This window comes from Lampetra planeri, chromosome 54 (assembly GCF_965212315.1).
Source record: "Lampetra planeri chromosome 54, kcLamPlan1.2.h2, whole genome shotgun sequence".
Taxonomy (NCBI): Eukaryota; Metazoa; Chordata; class Hyperoartia; order Petromyzontiformes; family Petromyzontidae; genus Lampetra; species Lampetra planeri.
Genome location: NC_136160.1, coordinates 7,010,961 through 7,033,300, shown reverse-complemented (window position 1 = coordinate 7,033,300; position 22,340 = coordinate 7,010,961). Strand labels below are relative to the sequence as shown.

The following is a 22,340-nucleotide window of genomic DNA, read 5'->3' as shown; positions in this document are numbered from 1 at the left end:
AAGTTATCTTGCGTGTTATCCCTGGCCAAGTTATCTTGCGTGTTATCCCTGGCCAAGTTATCTTGCGTGTTATCCCTGGCCCAAGTTATCTTGTGTGTTATCCCTGGCCAAGTTATCTTGTGTGTTATCCCTGGCCAAGTTATCTTGCGTGTTATCCCTGGCCAAGTTATCTTGCGTGTTATCCCTGGCCAAGTTATCTTGCGTGTTATCCCTGACCAAGTTATCTTGTGTGTTATCCCTGGCCAAGTTATCTTGCGTGTTATCCCTGGCCCAAGTTATCTGCGTGTTATCCCTGGCCAAGTTATCTTGCTGGTTATCCCTGGCCCAAGTTATCTGCGTGTTATCCCTGGCCAAGTTATCTTGCGTGTTATCCCTGGCCAAGTTATCTTGTGCGTTATCCCTGGCCAAGTTATCTTGCGTGTTATCCCTGGCCCAAGTTATCTGCGTGTTATCCCTGGCCAAGTTATCTTGCGTGTTATCCCTGGCCAAGTTATCTTGCGTGTTATCCCTGGCCAAGTTATCTTGCGCGTTATCCCTGGCCAAGTTATCTGCGTGTTATCCCTGGCCAAGTTATCTTGTGTGTTATCCCTGGCCCAAGTTATCTGCGTGTTATCCCTGGCCAAGTTATCTGCGTGTTATCCCTGGCCAAGTTATCTTGCGTGTTATCCCTGGCCAAGTTATCTTGCGTGTTATCCCTGGCCCAAGTTATCTTGCGTGTTATCCCTGGCCAAGTTATCTTGCGTGTTATCCCTGGCCCAAGTTATCTTGCGTGTTATCCCTGGCCAAGTTATCTGCGTGTTATCCCTGGCCAAGTTATCTTGCGCGTTATCCCTGCCCAAGTTATCTTGCGCGTTATCCCTGGCCCAAGTTATCTTGTGTGTTATCCCTGGCCAAGTTATCTGCGTGTTATCCCTGCCCAAGTTATCTTGCGCGTTATCCCTGCCCAAGTTATCTTGTGTGTTATCCCTGGCCAAGTTATCTTGCGCGTTATCCCTGGCCAAGTTATCTGCGTGTTATCCCTGGCCCAAGTTATCTTGCGCGTTATCCCTGGCCAAGTTATCTGCGTGTTATCCCTGCCCAAGTTATCTTGCGTGTTATCCCTGGCCCAAGTTATCTTGCGCGTTATCCCTGGCCAAGTTATCTTGCGTGTTATCCCTGGCCCAAGTGATCTGCGTGAAGCGCCCTGATCAAAATAAGGCAACCCTCTACAGTTCGTGTCGTCCGAGAGTCATTACACCTGTATTTGGTGCGTGGACATCTTAACGCAACTCCTGTTTTAGTGCCAGAAAGGGGAAAGCATGCAAACAAACATGCTCTGATTACATTGACTTGACGCCTTGCAAAAATGTACAGGTTTTGCTGTAAAGGGCAAAACCTGTACATTGCCTGGCACGTTGTCAGATTTTTCGGTTTCATCATCAGCCACGATCTATCCACTGCTGGATGAAGGCCCCCCCCCCCCCCACCCCACACGGTCACCGCACCTCACACAGCAGCCCCGTACCACAATCATCCATCTGGCTCCCGCACACGGCGGGTCGTCTTCTCAGGCGCGTTCCATCCTTGGGCTGTGATTCCATCGCCCGTCTATCGGCCACGATCCCTTCTAGTGGTGCACGGACGGGGCCCCAACCATCTGCTTGCTCAGAGTCAGTCATTGTGACGTCTCCCGTCGACGTCACTTCTCTGATGCGAGTCTTCCTCTTTCAAAGGTCGAGGATCCACCCCCACCTTGCTTCTGTGCGCACTTTTCATACCAATACAGAGACTCATCTCCTTACGAACGCTCGACTTACGAGCATCCAGAGATACGAACAAACCTGTCCGTATGTCCAGTTGTCTGTTCAGGCCGAGAGTCGTACGTTCAACCGCTGCGAATCGACAGGAGTAAAGTTGTCATTACCAACAAATCGACTTACGGACAAAGACCTCTGGAACCTAACTCGTTCGTAAGTAGAGGAGTCCCTGGACTCTATGAGATCCCGTCTGCCGTGTCGATGCCCGCCATGTTTCAGATGCAGATTATGTAGCCGCCGGTAATGGTAAAAAACATTCCCCGTGGGCGGCGCGGAGCCACCTGGCTGTCCCTGGTGGCCTTTAGTACGGCCCCTGACGCATCCCATCGCGCTGCTGTCAACCCCCAAATGGTTTCTAATAGTGTGGGCGGCCCTCGTACGCCGACTGATGTCTCCGTTGCTTTTCACGATCAAGTTCCGTTTCCCAAATGCTGCTCCCAATCCGCTCGACCCCTTTCGTGTCGCCGCTTTGATTCCGTTCCGCCTTGAAGAAATTCCCCGGGTTATTACAAACAACTGTTCCCCGTGCTCTGGGTGAATCGCAGGCTTTGTCTGAACATACCTCACCAAGCTGGGCAATGAAGGGTCCACTGAAAGGGGGCAACAGAGAGAAAGTGATATTGGGATCTTTCTTGCCAGTGTAGTGGGTCAATAACTAGAGGAGAGTCGCTCCGGGGCAACACGTATTTTACTTAGCAATCAAACCTTAACACAAAGGGGTAACGGCCCCTTACACCCGATATGCCTCTCACTGGCTATTCTAGCCCTTCTTGAGTGAAGCTTGTTGGTCTTCACTGGTCTATAACCTGGAGTCGACCCTTGCCAGGGGTACGGTTCTGCCCATCGGACTCTTCTCTTCAGGAGGCTCTTGGTCTTCGGGTGGACGACGACTGCCTGGGACCGTTCAGAGGTCCGGCTTTTATACAGCTTGCTCCGCCCTGGCCACGCCTTCCTTCCAGAACCTTCCACCGGGTCCCGGGAGGGTGACATCATCCCCCAGCCCTGGGTCCGTTATCCCAGGGTTTGCCGTTGGCCCCTCGGGCTATAGTCCTTTAACATTGGGCTTAGTCACTCTTCCGCTCCCTATTGACATGTGAGGGATACTACCAGCTGACAACATGGGGAGTGCATAATAATACCTCGACACCAGTATCAAAATATAACAATAGGTTTTACCCTTTCTGGCAATCAAACAGTTGTTAAGATGTTAAAGCACGAAACAGAATACGTTTTCAAGATCTTCCATTTCACAATCGTAAAGCTCGTCAGTGACGTTATTTATTGACCCGCTTTTTTGCCCAAGGACGGGTGTAGATTGCAGTAAATCTGAAATATTCAAGAGAAAAATTGTTCAGCTCATGATTATTAATGAGGGGAGGGGGGTGGGTTGCCCCATGTGGAGTTACGTCACCCGCTCATGATTATTAATGAGGGGAGTTGTGCGGCATGCGGAGTGCGCGACCTTCTTGTGCGTTCGTGTAAATTTCCATGCGGGCATGAATATTAATGAAGGGGGGGGGGGGGCTCTTTTGCGGTGACGTCACACACGGATGTAGCAGTGTTCTGCTTAGATTTATTTTTTACCATTACTTCCAGTAAAGAAACGTCATATTTGAAGCGACTTTGCGTAATACATTATTTAATTCCGCACGACCTTCCTCTGCGGTAGTGTGGAGTGACGTCACGCGGGGGGGTGGGCCTCATGTGGAGTGACGTCACGCGCGGGACACATTCTTGGCTCTAATTTATTGATCACATAAGACTTCACATTTGATTCATATTATCGAACCTGTTAGCAACAATGCGAACAACCAATGGCAATCAACAGCACAATTTATAATTGTTACATTTGAGTGAAATTAAAGATAATTTAGAATTTGTAATGCACCCAGTTTTCATTCGTATTTTCTTAGAGGCGCCGTTAAACCCGCACGGAAGTAGGAAGGCTTCCAGAATCAGCGCCAGCTATCGTCCAAGCTCCGGTGGTCCTACATCGGAACGTTTGGCCAACTCCGTTATGAATTATGAGTTAAACAGGAGAGCAACGTGAGGGTACAACTACAAAGTACATCATTCTAATTCTAGATTTGAAGTTTTCGTGACTGCAAGGATCCATAATCCCTTGTCAGAGCGATCTCTTCTGCATACCTCAGCAACTGTTGTCGCTGTTGTTGTCCCCACCCAATGACGGGCGCTTGTGTTCCGCCAGAAACGTCGTGATTTAATTTGGTTATTTTAATTTTTTTTTCACCTACGTGACTTTACCGAAAGAACCAAAGAGTATACGTAATTTTACTTGCTGTACTGCCATAGTCTGGCAAACCAATACATGGTTACCTTGGCACCCACAAGTAGGGAGATTCACGACCTCGTGTGATCCACCAGGGGGAGATTCACGACCTCGTGTGATCCACCAGGGGGAGATCCACGACCTTGTGTGATCCACCACCTCGTGGGATCCACGATCTCGTGTGATCCACTAGGTGAGTCTCATCACCTAGTGTGATCCCCCTTAGGAGTTTCACGACCTCATGCGATGCAAGATGCAACTGTGAGCCCCCCTCCTTTCTACCGACTTTCACTGAAATAGCTACGGATCGTTTTTTATAGTTGTGTAGTGCCATAGATGGGCCACACTCACCAGCAGTGGTGGACAGGGCCCATCTGCAGGTAGCTCGGACCCCCAGGGGAGGGGCCACTGTGCCAGCCCAAGAGGGGAGGGGCTGCTGGGGGCTCTAGGATCCTAGACAGCTAAGCCCTCGGCACCAGGCCCTAGGATCCCAGGCAACCCAGACAGCTAAGCCCCTTGGCCCACCAACGGGGGGCTGTGTGTGCTCTGTGGGCTATCTGGGGCCACACACAACCCCACCCCTCGATGGGCAAGAGGCATAAAAGGGCCGCTCCCTGGCCGATCGGGGCCAGTCGCAGCTCAAGCCCCAAGACCGGCCAGCTTAGGACCCTGGACCCCCTCGTCCCGCTTGTCCTTGTAAAGGCCGGGACGCTGTGCGGGCCAGTGGTGGGACTCTGGGACTCCCGGCTCTACGTCCTTGTAAGGGCGAATTCCGAGGAAGCCAGAGTCTAGACCCGCACTTTCGCTGGGTCGGGTCAGGTAGTCTCCCCTAGGGTAATTGTAGCCGGAAGACCCCAGAGCGTAGCTAGAGTCAGGTACGCTAAGAGTAGGCTGTGTCGCTAGGCTGTGTCACTAGGCTGTGTACCTACGCTGTCTACCTAGGCTGTGTACCTAGGCTGTGTACCTAGGCTGTGTACCTAGGCTGTGTACCTAGGCTGTCTACCTAGGCTGTCTACCTAAGCTGTCTACCTAGGCTGTAACAGAGTATCAGGACTGTTGGAGTGTTGTATTATAATAAAGAAGTTACCTCTACAAGTGTCTCCGGAACCCATTATAGTTGCACTGTGTATTGGATTTAGAGGATGAAAGTCTTCACCAGTGTTAATAAAAAATATTTAAAGGTCACAATACTCACAATTAAGTTATCGTGCGTCAATAGTTATTGATATTACATTGCATAGGGCACTTTCCCACCTGGAGGTGAAGGAGTGTAACGATGTGAGAATGCTGTTTATCGATTACAGCTCAGCATTCAATACCATAGTGCCCTCCACCCTAATCTCCAAACTGGAGGCCGAGGGTGTGAACGCCACCCTCTGCAGTTTCTAACGGGAAGACCTCAGGTGGTAAAGGTGAGCAAATAACATCTCATCTTACCTGACCGTTCACAAGGATGTGTGCTTAGCCCCCTCCTGTACTCCATCTACACTATCGACTATGCTGCCAGGTACAGCTCCAACGCCGTCATCAAATTCGCCGACGACACGACAGCCGTGGGCCTGATCACCAACAACGACACCACGGTACACGTGGTTGAGGTGAGGGCACTCTCGACGTGGTGTCTATGGAACAACCTTGAGCTCAACGTCGGCAAAACCAAGGAGCTGATTCCGGACTTCAGGAAGAGTGGTAAGCACCTGCCACTAACCATAAACGGGGCCTCAGTGGAGCGGGTCAACAGCTTCAGGTTCCTGCGAGTTCGCATTTCAGAGGACTTGGAACGGTCCCGTAACGTGGATACACCGATTTAAAGCTTTCGTGACTGCAGGGATTCATCTTCTTGGTTCTTTCGGTAAAGTCACGTAGAATGGAAATAAAATAATAAAACATAATAAAATCATTCTCACGACGTTTCGGCCACAACGCAAGCAGCCGTCCTCAGGTGAAGAACAGGTCTGTCGAGAAGACAGTCTGAATGAAACACCCCAAATAGACGCTCCAAGCCTGGGGTGTTTCATTCAGACTCTGTCTTCTCGACAGACCTGTTCTTCACCTGACGGCTGCTTGCGTTGTGGCCGAAACGTCGTGAGAATGATTTTATTATGTTTTATTTGTATTATTTTATTATTTCCATTCTACGTGACTTTACCGAAAGAACCAAGAAGGTGGATACACTGGTGAAGAAGTCCCAGCAGCGCCTTTAGAACCTCAGAAGGCTGAGGGAATTTGGCATGTCCAAACCTGTCCAGGTGCACCATTGAGAGCATCTTGGACTGGCTGCATCACCGCCTGCAACGGTAACTGCACCGAACGGGACCCTCAGGGCCTTCGGAGGGTGATGCGGTCCGCCGATTCCAGCCAGCCGGGCCACGGCTTTTTTCATCAGAAAACAATCCAAGAGAAAGCCCGGCCACATCAGCATTGCGGCTACCACCGACCGCCTCAGGGGGGGGGGGACAGCTTCTATCCCCCCAAGCCATCCGGATGCTGAGCTGAGCAGTGCCCCGCGCAATATTTGCCCAAGCCCCACCAACCCAGATTTTGCCCCCCCTACCCCCATTCACACCCCCCCCCCCCACCCTAGACATTAACCAAACAAGAACATTTTGCATAACAAGATAATTTATAAAGCTCACCCGCAGGGGGTCCTATTTCTGCGATGCACATGTCACTTTTATCATCTGCACAGCGATTGTACTTAGTTTTGAATAAAAAATTTTATATATTAAAAAATATTGTTGTTGCTGTTTACATTGTTGTTGTTAATTTGCACAAGATGAGAGAGCGACACGGGAACAAATCATCTCACTGCCACGTACCTCATGTATGCATGCCTATGTGATTAATAAAGGGGACTTGACTTGCTTTCACGCGCATGTCACTTAGCAAACAAGCTTGGCAGTGTCCAGGAACAAACACCAGCAGTAGCATGACCACATTTTACGCTGCGTGTATTTTTTGGAAATGTTATTTTTTTCACTTGTAACATTGTTTTTTTGGCATTTATGCTTCATTGTTGGAATATTTTTGGAACTTTTTTTTACATGTTTTACTTATCTGTTGATTCGCCCCCCCCCCCCCCTTGTGTCCGACTGGGCCCCCCTATGCGTCGCACGATGCGTGCCACATAGCCACCCTCACCCCCCATAGTTGCACCCCTGGCCCCACCGACCCTCGCTCTCCAGCGCTGTGGTTACCGGGCGTTGCGTAGCCACCGGTGCCCAATGCGGTTCCAGGGAAATTCAAATGCGGCATCTCACCCGATGGGCTCGGAAAGGCTCGGAGCGCGACATGTTGCTTTACGGAAGGCTCGTAGTCGGCTCATACCGGGCAGCTATCGGATCCGATGCGATGGCGACGCAGGTGGGGAGCGGTGGCGCAGCGGTTAGCGCTACACTGCGCTACGAAGCCAGCAGAAAGCCGAAGTTTGATTCCCGCTCACGGCCAAGAACCGGTGACGATCATCATCTTAACCGGTTCTGGGCCTCCCCTCGATCGACTCGGCCTCAAATGAGGAACCTGGTGAGGTGTGTAAACGTCGCCACTGGGGAGACAAAGGCGGCCGGGCGTGATGCTGGCCATCCACCTCCTCTTGTGCCCTGCCGGCCTTTATAGATTCTGCTACTTGCTAACAGCACTTGCCCCAAACGTGTGTCTGTTGTGATACCAGTGTGAGAATCCGCATGAAAACGGAGGCGAATGCCTTAAAACCAGATGGCCTCAAACCAGATGGTGAGTGATGATGAGAGCGCACGCAAGGAACGTGGCAGTGAGGCGAGGCGTCGTTAAAAACGAACACGTCCAACAACACGGAGGCGCTGCTCACTAGAATCAGGAAGGCACTTCGCTCCCACCCTGCTGTGCATGCATGTCCACGGCGACATGGACATTAACTACTTAAACGATGTTTTTATGTTACCAGGTAAGGCCCACTGAAGCTACATGGCTGGAGGTTATTTCTTTCCAGAAGCGACCATGGCCACAACAAATGACAGCTCGACGAAGTGGCTCATCGTCGTGGGGCAAACATTCATGGCGGCCAAATACTCGAACGGCGTGTCGATCCTAAATGTGGACCCGGAGAAAAATCCACGCGGCCACCGCGGAGGGGCATGCAAACTCCCAGTATACAGGCGTCACAGTCGGGATCGAACCCAACGACCTCCCGCATACCAGGCGAGGTAGTCAACATCTCGCCAACGCGGGTCCCCACGCACACACCCGCACGTTGCGGCTACTCGCAAACACCCGGGCCCCGCATGGCACTGCGGCGGATAGAGGACAGAGCTGAACGCTTCGCGTCCCATTGCCGCCGCAATGAGCGTACGCTGGGCACGGTTACAAAAAAACACCACGAGACCATTAGCATCACGGTGTTTTGCATATTACACGTTTTTGGTTACATGATTGACGCGCGCGCGTGTTTTGGCTGGGACATGCTAAAGGACCCCCCCACCACCACCCCGGGTTGAACTTACACCCCTGCTTGCACGAACGCAACCGCATGTCCCCGTCGGCGCAACTGGAGGGCCCCAACAGCGCCGCTGAAGGTGCAGGACCCTGCAATTCCCTTCTCACTTCACTGCTGGCAGAAACGGCCGCCTCCACTGGCGCGCGCCATCCAGCGGAGACCCCCCCGACTCTTGCACGACGTTGAACTTCTTTCGCGCCGTGCGTAGCCAGCCGTGCGAATCGGAGGTGCCAGACGTCTTGGCAGAGGTGAATGTACCCACACTTTACCCCACCGCACTCACGCCCATACTGCTGGGGAGATAAAGGCGGGGGTGGTGGTGGATTTCGGACATTTGCCGATCCTTACAAGTGGCACGCAGGGAAGAATGAACCGCAAGTCCAGTGCGTTAACCATCACACCACGGCGAGATCACATTTCATTGCGTAGATTAAAGTGATGTAGCATGCACCGTAATATATTTAAATAAATATAAACTCTTTCAATGTTTACAATAACTTTCAGTTTTAAAATCGGGACCATTATGGTGCCGGTGGCTTTGCGCGAATGAGAAGAGGCAATGCACACACAGAGGCTACAACACCTCGCCTAGAGGCGAGGCAATATACTGCAGCGGGCTGCTACGTCTGGGGTTACACCAACGTGATATATTATCTATAGAAAAAAGAAAGTTACTCTGAACAAAACAAAAAATTTGATTTCAATCATGCCTTTCATTCAGAAAATGTTTTTTTTAAATCAATGTTAAATATCGTACTACTCGTTGGAAGTAGCCCGCGCTTTTATAAGTAACTGTGGACACAACGTGGGGTCTCTTCCCCTTCACATGCACGCCGCCACGTTCCAAGCGCCGCGTTACGGCGACGATGGCCAACACCTCGTCTCGTCCGGGCCCAGGGTGCGGTGGAAACGGCTCGTCGGCGGCATTACTGTTGTCACATTCTACTTTATCGCTTTATTTTGGGTGATTTCGAAAACATATGGTTAAGCCATGTTTCTTGCGGAAGAGCAGAGTTGGCCTGATAACTTGAATCTAAATTGTCTTATGGTTGTTGTTGTTTGACTTGCTCACACTGGAATTTTTGCACACGGAGTTTTAATACGGTGTTTTTTTTCTGGAAGATTTGCTGGTTTATCCAGGATGTTTCTGTTGTGCGTCGTCGCTTTAAGATGTTCTCTGTTCATATTTTGTTTGTTGCGGTTGCACCCGACTCAAGAGCCGCATGGCTCACAAGGCTCACAGGGCTCGACCTAATAAATGAAACTTGAAAAACTTGAAAACCGCGCGGGAAGGGAGTGCAGAGGCGAGGACGTGATGCTGCTGCACATTCCCACGCGATGGGCCTCCTCTAGTCGAGCAATCATTTGTTGTGTCCAGGGTTGCTTATTAAAATATGCTTATAGCCAAGTGGGCTTTATCTGCTCAAATAAACGTTGATGTACGTATATGGTTCTAGTGATTTGCTTATCTTTCCTATTCCTTTGCACTATCGTGTTTTCGTTATGTTTGTTGTTTTTGTAACTTTCTTGACCCGCCCCTACTGGACAACAGCGACAGAGAGCTTTAGAGCTCATCGGATTCCTCCAGTATACATAAAAATTACGATTCTGGCGAGTTGTGTAAGATGTCAGACGGGACGCAGTGTGCGAGAGGGCGAAAGGTTTGCAGGGAAGGAGAGCCCCGAAGGCGGACAAAAGAGGGCACACGGCTCAAGATGAACAGCAGCAGGAAGAAAGACGGAGTGCCGTGCAGGGAGGGGAGGATGGGGGAGAAGGAATGCCCGGGCGAAGACGTTGGGGATGATGAGAGGGGAGGAAATAGATGGGGAGAGAAGGCACGGGGCAGAAGTGAGCTCCACGGAGGAGCTGAGGAGTTTACTTTCACAGGCGGCGCGGAGGCGGGGAGAGAGGAGGGAGTGGGGGTGGCCACACAGAAGCCACGTGATTTACTGGATGCTTGAGCCGATTTAGATAGACGTAAGACAGCACCAGAATATTAACCTTTTCCCATTCCGATGACGTACGTGTACGTCATCAGTTTATCTTCTGATCCTGTTCCGATGGCGTATGTGTACATAGGAAGATAAAATAAAATAACTTCATCGGTACTGAGGCTCTCACAAGGTAATGCAGCAGGGCGTGGCAGTTTAGTGCCAGCTATCATAGAGTGCGGTCGTGTCGCGACAGTTATCTGCGGTGAGTACAACCTCTATAAAAAACAGCACTACGCCTCTCTAAATAGAATTCACGCTGAACCGCTTGCGCGTTCCGAGATTCAGAGATGAACGGGACACCCACCCTTCAACTTGCAGACGTCTTGGAACGGGAAAGGGTTAAAGAGTATTCCTTCTCTATGCGATGGGTGGCATAGTTCAATGAGAGATAGGCCAAATGGTCCTACGTATGAATTCTTTAAACAAAATTATCAAACATTTACTAAATACACAGGAATGGAAACAACCTCAATTGTGGAATGATGCTTCAATCATTTCATTCAGAAAAGATAAAACGAATGTTAAATACCATTGTACATTGCTCTGCAGGCTATGAAAAAGCATTTGATTCAGTCGCGATGAAAGCAGTCAATAAAGCTGTCACAACTAAACGCCTAAAAAATACGAAAATAGAAATGATCAATAATTTACAAAGACGGAAGAGCTACACGAGAACTAAAAAAAATCATAAGTGGAGCTATGCAAGCAGCTGCGTAGGCTTTTTGCGACCATTATTTTGCATGCTCATTTTGTTGGGGGGTTAGACGGCGTTAATGTATTCCCGGCAACCGCCCGATGATGCCGGTTGTTGTAATCGTTAGCGAGATGTCGTTAACTCCAATTGTAAATGTCGTGGGTTTGCTCTCCAACACAGAGCCGGTAGTGCTGAAGTAGAAATTAACTGGTACGTTTTGTTCACGTGACAAACCTTGCGATTGGCTGTCGGGTGGAGGTGGGTGAACGACACATTTCCGCGATCTAATCCACGAAACCTGATCATGAATCGCAATCAGCTTCACACACTCTCCCCAATGCTATTCACAGTGGCATGAGACGCACTCCAAAAACTAAATTGTAGACATAGAGGCATAAATATGAACGGTCATTATAAAGACCATTGAGAACGGGGGGGAAAACCCCACCATGAAACGATTGGAGAACGTAACCAAAGAGGGAACAAAACTGAGCTTGGGTTAAACCTTTCCCATGACGAACATGTACGTCATCGCAATGGGAAAGGGTATGTCATCAGATTTCCTTCTGATTCCGTTCCAATGACGTACACGTACATTATTGGAAAACTAAAATTAAATAACAAGACCATGCGGGAGGGGGGCATGTGGCAGTTTGGCGCAAGCTGTCATAGAACGCGGTCGTGTCACTACAGTTCTCTGCGGTGACGTCTTTAAAAACAGCGGCGCTACTACGCCTCTCTCAATACAACTACCGCCACGCCACTCATGCGTTCCGAGATTGAGCGGTGAACGGGACACCCGCCCTGCAACTTGCAGACGTCTCGAAACGGGAAACGATTTAAGATTATTGATTGAAATAAGTGCAGCGGCGTACGATTTAGTTCGCGAGCACGAGATAAAAAAATCGACGAAGAGACCCGATTGGACAGGAGCACAGGATGTCAATATGCAGGGCAGGGGGGGAGCAGTTGTGGCATCGGGACCCGAATGGTGGAATAACGAAAGGAGGATAAGCGACAGCAGGGAGGATTCGCTTTAGAGGATGAGCTTGGTAGAGTCAGGCAGACCCCGGCTCACCACTCCTCAAAATGCGCCATTCCTGGGGAAGCAAGCGCTAATCGAATCAGCGCTTAGAGGGATCATTGTACCCCAGTGTCCATATGGGGATGCGTTCTCCGACAGCATTATTCCATTCGTACGACCAATATACGAGAGCTTCGTTGGGGTATCGGTAACAGCGCTAATAACAATACAGATGGTAAACAGTCTTTCACGAGAAGAATGTATTGTGACATCGGTATGTATTATGCACTGTACTCACGAGTGCATTTTAGTGTACTCCTGCCACAAGGCAGCGGTGAGGAGATGAGGTTGGAGGAGCTGTTGCGCTCCCAATCCGGGCCATTCTCACGGGGCGGCTTCAGGGCCTCCGTGATCTCAGCGCTGCCCGTCCCAGTCGACATTTCTGTGGCGAGGTTTCTTTTAGGTGGAGACTGAGACTCTGTCCTGGTCTCGTGAGTTCTCGCCAGGCTAACACTGGAAAAACAAAGTTTAAAAAGAAAGAGGTTTTTATTCTTTGGGTCTTTCGGTAAAGTCACGTAGATTGGTTCAAGGAAAATATTTTTTGTTACCGAAAGACCCCAAAAATATGAATTCCTGCAGTCACGAAAGCTTTCAGTCAAAATGTGTTTTTGTTTATGAAAATCGTGACGACAAATCGTGATAATCGAATTGCGGGAGGCAGAGGACTGGTTGGCTTAGAGCCATACGTCGCTCTCATAGGCTGAGAGAATGAAGGGGGCAATCTTGATTTGAAGCTTGAATACCCTGTTGTATACCCTTTGCCTGATGACGACTGCTTGTGTTGCAATCGAAACGTCGTGATTTGTTTTATTTGATTTCTAACTACATGACTTTACCGAAAGAACCAAAGAGTAGAGTAATTAAGGGAGCGGCTACGTTTCCTCGGCCTGCGCTGCTGCTGCTGCTGCTCGTAAGCGCCTTATAGACCTTTTGCTTTTCTTCATTTTGTAATTTTTTTATCAAAATCAATTTTCTCCAGGACAAACGAGCACAAATAACAAATCTGCGGTCTTCGGGGTCGCACTAAGAGGCATGTCACTGGCATCATCAGGGCTATCGCCTGCTGTGGCACAACGATCAGAACAACGGACACCCCCCGGCAAAGCAGAATTAAAGACGCGTAAGAAAACACGCACAGCACCGTGACCGTTCCCTGATTACAAGGCTGCGTTCCGTCTGGCCTGTTATACGCTACATGCTGTTCCTCCATCCTTTTGATGTTCCCACTGTACTCTGAGTTCTTGAGAGAAGGAGGGGAGTGTGGCGTTCACTCCACGTAAAAGGGAGATCTGGATAACTGCGGCTCTACTGGGAGTGGAGTTTCTTTTACTTGCTTGCGATTTTTTGGTTTGTGAATCGAGTTGAATTTTTGCAGGCTGGTGAATTTGACCACTGGCACTGCCACACAATGGAGGGTTCACTCTCTTACAAATCGTGCCGCGGCTTGTTTATATTTCCATTTCCTCTGGCTGCTCCGTTATGCTTTGCCAATGAAATTTGGGGCATCTGAGGCTGGAGGCAAACGGTGGACTTCGTGCACACTGGCTCATCGTCGAGCATGTTGTATACTCGTCCACCCAGCCACGCAAAGTGGTGGAAATCACACATTGCGATGGATGTTTAACTTCTTTCGCACCGTACGTTGCCAACCGCGCTAATCAGAAGCGCGGGGGACTGGACAAACTAAACACAAAAAGCAGCTGTAAAGAAATGAGTTTCCAATCCAGATGATTTCAAAGTGCATAGCTTCAGTGGCTTCCTATTATCGGAAGAGCGTTTCAGACGGCCGGGGAAGCGCATCTGAAAGCGCGCGATGCAGCGACCGTCTTTGTGCGATGCCCTTCATGAAGACAACCACCAGATATTGGGAGGAGTTCCGCTCACGTGATGGACATCGACGGGAAAAGTCACGTCACAAGGCTGAGGGATGGCGTCGCCACGAGGTGGGGGGGGGGGGGTTCTTCACCCAGCGGCTCCCGCGCCTTACCAACCCGCACCGACCAGCGTGGGGAAGTATGGTCAAACAACACCCCACGACCCACACGGCGTGCGGAGGCCCTCGTTCAGCAGTGGATTGATAAGGCTGCTGAACACGATGCCTGCTTTGTAGTGTGATTGTGAAGAAAAAGCCACGTGATAAGAAGGGTTTGCTACGATTGGCCACTCGTGATCTTCGACACAAAACTCCGTTTTTCTCGCCGCAGAAAATTAACTCTTCAAAGGCGTAAAACTCGCGAGGAACAAAAAAAACACAGGCAAGTTTAACGTATCACTTTAACTTATTTCAACATAGAAGTAAAAAAATCTTAAACGACCCTCAAAGGTGTAAAAACATCATCAGGTGTACCACCACACTCCTTGCGACAGACACGTAGTGTGCAACAATGGCAATCTGGTTAGGGCCGTCCATAAATGACGTCACACGATTTTGGACAATTTTTTACCCCCCCCCCCCGTCACACGGCGTCACAAAAAGTCAGACCCCCCCCCCACCTCCCAAAAAAAACCATGCTTCAAATCGCTTTAAACTATTGTCATCATTGTAGTGCGTAATTAATGTGGCGCTGCACTCTGATGTTGTAGGAGAAAACATTTATTAAAAAGTCTATTTAATTAAGTAGAACGTGTTGTCTGTATTTATTTAAAGTTGCGCATTTTGATGTGACGTCACATTTCTCAAACCCCCCCCCCCCCCTCGTCACACATCGTCACAAATGTCTGACACCCCCCCCGCCCCCCCCAGGTGCGTGACGTCATTTATGGATGGCCCCTTATATATAAAAGATGATGAAAGCGTTCCGCGCCGTTGAGGTGTTGCGGCCGCGCCGCTGCGCGTGGCCCGTCGACGTCACTCCCGTGGTGTCACACGCGGCGCTCCGTCCTCACGCTCGGCGGCTCAAGTCTGGCACAGCACGCGCAAGTTCATTTTCAGAAGCAACCCGGCCTCAACAAATCATCGCCCAAGTTGATTTTGGAGGGGGAAAAAACCCGGAGGAGCCCGGAGAATAATCCACGCGACCACGGGGAGAGACACGCAAACTCCAAATATACGGCAGGCAACGTCAGAGTCGGGATCGAACCCACGACCTCCTGTATTCCAGGCGAGGTAGTTAACATCTCGCCACCGGTACAGCACAGGTACCCCAGGCTCCGGCAGCCGCTGGTGCGACCCCGCGTGTGGTTTTTCAGGGTTGGGCTGCGTGTTGGGACGCATCTGGAATCGATGTGTTCAACTCCTGAAGGTGGGCCTGCAGGGCCGTGTGGCGAAAGCTTCGGATAAGGAATGCTCAACGCTCAGCCCCAACAACCCGAACCAACGCACTCAGAGTGCGCGCGGATTTCTATTGGCACCACGGGGCAAACACTCGCCGATTCATAATGTATACTCCCAGAGCGATGATTCAGCCCGGGAGAATTGTGGGAGCGACGACAAGGGGACTCCAATGTGGCCAGGACTGCGGTCGAGTTGACGGGCTCGTCAGCCTTCACAATTCAGCCTGTCGGGCCACGTCCCTAAACATGCGCCGACGGTCGCCCTGCTGCCGTTGCCAGACACGGGAGCACAGGGGGGTGAGCCCCGTTGTTACATGACCCGAGGTTAAGCAGAGCTCCCCTTTCCCACATGGTCAGATCCACGTCAGTGCAGGGCCCACGACGGTACGGGGTGGATCTCCACTGGCTGTTTGCTGTGCCGAGCCTGAACCAAAACCGTGCGACCCTCTGGTCTCACAAGACATCTAAATGTGGCTCGGGTGGCCAAGCAGGGCCAGGGACGGCACACAACTCAAACCAAGCGGCACCGCGTCACATACACGTGTCTCGACTCGTTCATCGCACGAGACGTCGCAGAAACTAAACCGTGCGATCCTCTGGTCTCACAAGACATCTGAACGTGGCTCGGGGGGGGGGGGTGGGCAAGCAGGGCCAGGGGCAGCGGACAAGTCAAACCTAAATTTCGATTAGTTGCTGCAGCTCCATACCATTAACATTCCTTCCCTTTATTAATGCTAACCCTACTCCCTCCCTTTGATGCTGCTAATCCTGCATAATGCACGGGCATATTATGACTTTTAAACCCCCCGCCCACCTCCTACGCATTCCACAAGTAATGACTAATCCCATATCTGCATTTCCCATAAATATGCTAAATTCCTCTTGATATGCAAATTCTTTTGTCAAGGCGCTCTTCCCCCTCCGACCCAGCTTAAATATACGCTCCAAGCCTGGTGGTGTTCACTCAGACGCTGTCTTTCCGACAGACCTGTTCTTCACCTGAGGACGGCTGCTTGCGTTGTGGCCGAAACCTCGTGAGAATTATTTTATTATGTTTTATTTGTATTATTGTATTATTTCCCTTCTACGTGACTTTACCGAAAGAACCAAGAAGAAGTCAAACCTAGTGTCACATAAACGTGTCTCGACTCGTTCATCGCACGAGACATCGGTAGCTCGGTTCGGCTCAGCTCGGATTCCGCAGTGGAAAAAGACGAGCTGGCGCCTCCGACCCAGCTCGGCACAGGCCCCGGCACGGCTCGGTTAGAGCAGTAGAAAATACATCGTCGGGACACGTCTGAATATGTTGCCGTGAAGGCTTCGGTGAGTAGCGTGCCCCTGTGAACGCTTCCGCGTGTGTGCACCAGGAGGCTTAGCTTAGTTACGCGTCTTAGCTGAGCAGCACTGCGTAGCACGTCAGTTTACTGGTAAACAAGGTAAAAGCTTAACTATTTAGACAATTGAGTGAGGTTAAGTAGTGGCATTTCGAGAACGCTGAATTACAAAATAGCTTTTCAAAACTATAGGTGGGTATAAAATGGCTCACAAACACATGGGTCGTAAAAAATTTCAAATCTCGCCTGGAAATATAAAAGTTTTGCTGACACACACAGGAGGCCGTTGAACAGGACGACCAGACGGTAAGGGGCGCAGCACAAGCTTTGTTTGATTTCTGCAAATCGAGGAAGCGGCCGTGTGTTTGACGTGGCGGTGGTGACGGCGAGACTAGCGGTGCCGTGGTCATAATGCTCCCCACTTGATAATGCTCCCCACTTGATAATGCTCCCCACTTGATAATGCTCCCCACTTGATAACGCACCCACATTTGAACTGTGGATGAAATCTCTAAGAAAACTTTATCACAAAAATGAAACATTGTTGATTTGAAACTGTCCGCACCATTAGGGGAATGTGTATGCTCACGTAACCGCCGATGATTTTGAACTGAAAAGCATTAAAATAAAATAAATATGATTGCTAGTTAAGCTTAGTGTTTCTTAATCTGTATTTTAGGAGGAATGTGAGAAAGCTAAGCCTTCCCCACCCCACCCTATGCAAGTCACACGATTTTCCTGTACAGAAAGGCAATACCTAAGGCTCAAAGAGCCAAACTAAGGCACCTTAAAGCACGTCCTTGTGAGCCTTGTTACGGCCAAATACAGCTGAAATTGGCCAACAAGAGCCTAGCCCAGCCAAACTACACGCACGGAGCACGCCGAGACGTAGGCTCAGCGTGCCGAGGACAAACTGAGCCCAAGTCCTTCCGGGTTTAACCCAACGTGCCCCACGGCGGTCAGTGGATTCTTGGCCTGCCCCAAGTCAGACGGACGCAACGTCGCGAACGGGAGGCAACACAGCTCGGTCTCACGTGGAGCCGAGTACATTCCAGCGCGGCGCTTGGGTTACGAGGTTGTCGCGTGCGTTTCTCCGTGGAGGGCAGTGCGGGGCGGGAGATGGCGGGGGTTGGGGGTCGCGTGGGACGGCTAGGGGTCGTGCCGGACGGGCAGGGGTCGTGCCGGATGGCCAGGGGTCACGCGCTCGTGTCCACATCGGCCATGAACTCGGCCCAGACGGGGCAGTGTCGTGATGCCGCCCCCCCCCACTCCCAACCGTCGGGGATCCAGCTGCTGCAGAGGCCCTCACGCACGGCGCACGCACGGCCTGGCACGGGCACGCAGAGACGTGGACGCGGTTAAACAGACGTGGACACACGCAGAGCCACGGATGTGCGGGTAAACCCACGGGCACCCACACAGAGACACATATTTGCAGGTAAACACATGGGCACGCACGCAAAGACACGCACGCACGGGTATACACGGGCACGCACGCAGAGACACGTACGCGGGTACACGTGCGTGCGCGCATAAAAGGCACGTGAGGCTACAGAGACTTACACAAGCCGATGACAGGGCCGGTCACGTGGCCCGGCGGTTAGCAGGTTAAACATTTGTTGTGGGCCACCCTAGTTAATGCTGCACGTGTATTAATGATACCATACGCGCCATGTTCTAAGAAGAGTGGGCCACTGCGTGCCCACGTCACGGTCCAATTTTGCTCAATTCGAACAATCACTCGCAAATTACCAAAATCAAAACACACAGCAATCATCACCCCTGGGTAAATAAACCTAAAATAACACAAAGCCAGACACATAAACGCACCGCCGAAAATACACACACAGACACACAACAACAACAACCGCTATTCGCCAATAAAAGGCGGGGACGTCACCATAGCACCTTGTGCCAGGTTATGTGCACTGAGGCCATGTGAAGCGTCCAAGGCTCGCTGGCAAGAGGTCACGGGACAGACCCAGGTGCAATGGGTTGACTCGCTGAGATGACTGGCAGACACAAAGAACAAAAATCCCCCGCATAGCCTTAAGAGACTGTTGGGGCAGTGCTGTTAGCAAGCACTTATGAAGGACGGCACAGCAACACCATGCCTGGCTGCCTTTGTCTCCCCAGTGGTGATGTTTACACACCACACCAGGTACTCATTTGAGGCCAAATCAACCGAGGGGAGGCCCAGGACCAGTTTAAATTAATCGTCACTGCTATTTTCCGTGAGCGCGAATCGAACGCGGGTGGCCGAGTTCACGCGTACAAATGTCCAGGCCACACCGTGCCGCGGGTGTTTGTGCGTGCGTGCACGTGCGCGCACCGGTGAAGATGCGCTGGATCGCCGGGTTGATCCAGATGTTGTCGACGCAGCCTCCCGCGCCGAGCTCCGTGGCCTCGCCGGGCGGGAGGCAGTGGCGAAAGCCGGCGTCGCGCAGAGCGTCGAACGCCGCGTCCTCGGGGGAGCAGGAGAAGCCGCCCATCATCAGCACCGCGCGCTCCTCTTGACGACGCAACGCGGGCGCAGGAGGACAAAGGCGCACACGCGCAACGTTCGACGACCGCTTGGACGGCGCACTCGGCAAAAACTCAGAAAGTGTCTCCGCGCCACTGCTCCCACCCGCATTGTGGGCACCGTGAGTGATTAACCCCGACGTTGAATCCAGCCTCTCGTAGGTGCTGGCAACACTACGCTTACAAAGCCAGCGAGTGAGCCACAGACTCCTCACGAAGACACCTGGCCCCTCCGAGCCAGCGAGTGAGCCACAGACTCCTCACGAAGACACCTGGCCCCTCCGAGCCAGCGGGGCGAGCCTCACCTTTGATGTGCTCGTCCAGCGCCCCGAGGCACTGCTCCACGAGGGCGCGCCGCACCGACGGGTCCTCGGCGGGGGCCGCGTCCGCCGTGGCCGCTCGACGCGTGTGCACGTTGAGCAGGATGAACTCAAACCCGCCGGCCTGCGCGCAACGCCAACGCGTTCACACACCAGCAGCGGCACCGCTCGAACATTCAGTTTTTTATTTTACCAGGTAAGAAGGCCCCACTGAGCTATTATATGGCCCTTTTTCAGAAGCGCCCTGGTTATCACCAAAGAGAGCTGATCCTGTGGAAATTTATAACAGCAGCCAAATACTCTCAATGCACATTGATTCTAAACGTGGGGGGGGGGGGCGGGGAAACGGGAGGACTCGGAGGAAAGATCCACGCGACCACGGCGAGAGAGAGACACGCGAACTCCAAATATACAGCAGGCGTCAGGGTTAAAATCGAACCCACGAGCTCCTGTATATCAGGCGCGGTAGTTAACATCTCGCCACCCCGCCTCTCTCCTCTACTGCATAAACCTCAGCAGGGCCCTCCTGTTGAAGGGTTCTGAGACTCAGCGAGACTTTGCTGGGCGAACACCAATGAAGTAAACATCGCAACCGCTGCGAGTCGGCCAGACAGCAGGACAGCAATGGATTCTTCAATCCATCTGTGCCAAGGTTTGAGTTGCGTGAAAGACACTCGCGAATAAAATTGGGCCAAATATCCCAACGCAGAACCTGCCTGAAAATGACCACGCCGCTTAGCCACAATACAAGCATCCTCAATGTTTTTGGCCAAGAATGGTAATGAAACACATTGAGAGAAGTGCTTTGTTATCCAGAAAAAAACATTTCAATATGCAGTGTATGTACCAGTACGGCTTCTATATATTTTTTTGTGTTTAATTTGCTGTCGTTCCTCCACACCTAAATTAGCACGGGTGGCTACGTGCAGTGCGAAAGAAGTTCAACGTACATAAATACAACACGCTTAGCATGTTAAGAGAGCATGTACCTGGGCGTGAGCGGACATGCAAACCGCGCATGCGTGCGCGCATGTGTGCATTCATGTACGCATGCTCACATTGCTCTCCAGAGTCGAACCACCGGATTAAACAGTGGCTCCCTCAACGGACCGGCCCACCGGCCTGTTTGGAGCGGAAGCAGACCCTCGCTCGTCTCCTTGTTACGGCTACAAGGAGCGCACGCCACTGGCCCGTGGCAGAGCCGCACGACGCACGGTTACCGTGAAGTGGCCCAGGAAAGGGGAGATGTGGGTGTCGTGTCCGAGCGCGTCGCGGTGCCGGAGGTGCAGGGAGGAGGCTGCGAGCAGCTCGATGCCCGTGTCCGTGTCCCACAGGAAGCCCAGGCGACCCTGCTCACAACCAGTCCCATCCTGGGGGGCCAAGAGCCACCGCCACCACCATCACCACCACCACCACCGCCACAATCAAAAGAAAAAGACAAAGACTCCTCCCGTATAGCCTATTAACAGTATCGGAGAGACAAAGGCAGCCGAGCATGGCACTCACTCGTGTACCGTGCTGGCCTTGACAGGGTCTCCGCGGATGTCACTTGCCTCAACGGCCAGTAAAAAGCTACGCGGGGTACCTTTGCCTTTGTGTGTGTACTCGTACCTGTCCGGGGAGTTGTTGCGGAGGCTCGGACAGCACGCCCCGCCACGAACCACGGAGGAGGGGCTCCCAGCCACTCACTTGCGGCGTGATGGGCTCATTCATCTCCATGCAGATCTGTGTGGACAGTCGCGCACACACACGTCAAATACAAATCCTTAACCGACTGTTGGGGTAAGTGCTGTCAGCGAGCACCAATGAAGGCCGGCACAGCACGCGAGGGGGTGGGTGGCTATCAGTGGCGATGTTTACACATCGCACCAGGTATTAGTTTGAGGCCGAGTCGAACTAGGGGAAGCCCAGGACCGATTCAGATAATCGTCACTGGTATTGGCCATGAGCAGGAATCGAACCCGAGTCGCCGGAGTTCATAGGGCAGCACACTAACTGTTGCACTACTGCTCCCCACACACACACACACACATCACGCACGTGTGTGTGTGTGTGTGTGCATTCGCACACAAGTCCCGTTCTTAGCCTTCTCAAGCTGCGGGGCCTAGCGTAATCACGAACCGTAACCTGGCGTTTTCTTAAACCCGTGGCGTCGCACCGCCCTGCCTTGCATCTCCCTGCTCACACGAACAACGGAACGACGCTCATCTCTGCTGGAGAACAATGGGATGGCCCTGATCCAGTGGTGTTAATTATATTCCGATAGCAGAGCCAGCGTATCCATAAGCACCGCGGACTTACTCGCAAATGATCCTCATTATACTGACCCCGAAGGGAAGAAGGGTTGGGTAAACTGGGATCTGAACTTACTCTGTGGGATGCCCAATTATCACGCTTTGGCGAGCACTGGGAATGAACGTAATCTGCTGCACCAGCCTTACCTTTTCCAAGGAAACTCTGTCCATGACATCCTGAACAGCCAAGAGTTTGATCCTAAAGATGGGGAAAGGAATATTGATTATTTGTGCAATGAATGACACCATGGATATCGTATGTTCAAG

General features: G+C 51.5%; 1 protein-coding gene across 2 annotated transcripts in view; it reads right to left on the bottom strand.

The window, feature by feature from the left end:
- Positions 1-11,023: 11,023 nt before the first annotated feature.
- The window catches only part of LOC144735062 (endonuclease/exonuclease/phosphatase family domain-containing protein 1-like), a 36,638-nt gene continuing 25,321 nt past the window's right edge, over positions 11,024-22,340 (bottom strand). For both annotated transcript variants that reach the window (XM_078617453.1, XM_078617454.1), the window contains exons 5-10: positions 22,221-22,272; positions 21,391-21,504; positions 21,000-21,149; positions 19,765-19,903; positions 19,269-19,448; positions 11,024-18,263 (exon numbers count right to left, since the gene is read on the bottom strand). In XM_078617453.1, the coding sequence (XP_078473579.1) occupies positions 18,133-18,263; positions 19,269-19,448; positions 19,765-19,903; positions 21,000-21,149; positions 21,391-21,504; positions 22,221-22,272 (766 nt within the window). In that variant the 3' untranslated portion in view covers positions 11,024-18,132. The remainder of the gene's footprint in view (positions 18,264-19,268; positions 19,449-19,764; positions 19,904-20,999; positions 21,150-21,390; positions 21,505-22,220; positions 22,273-22,340) is intronic.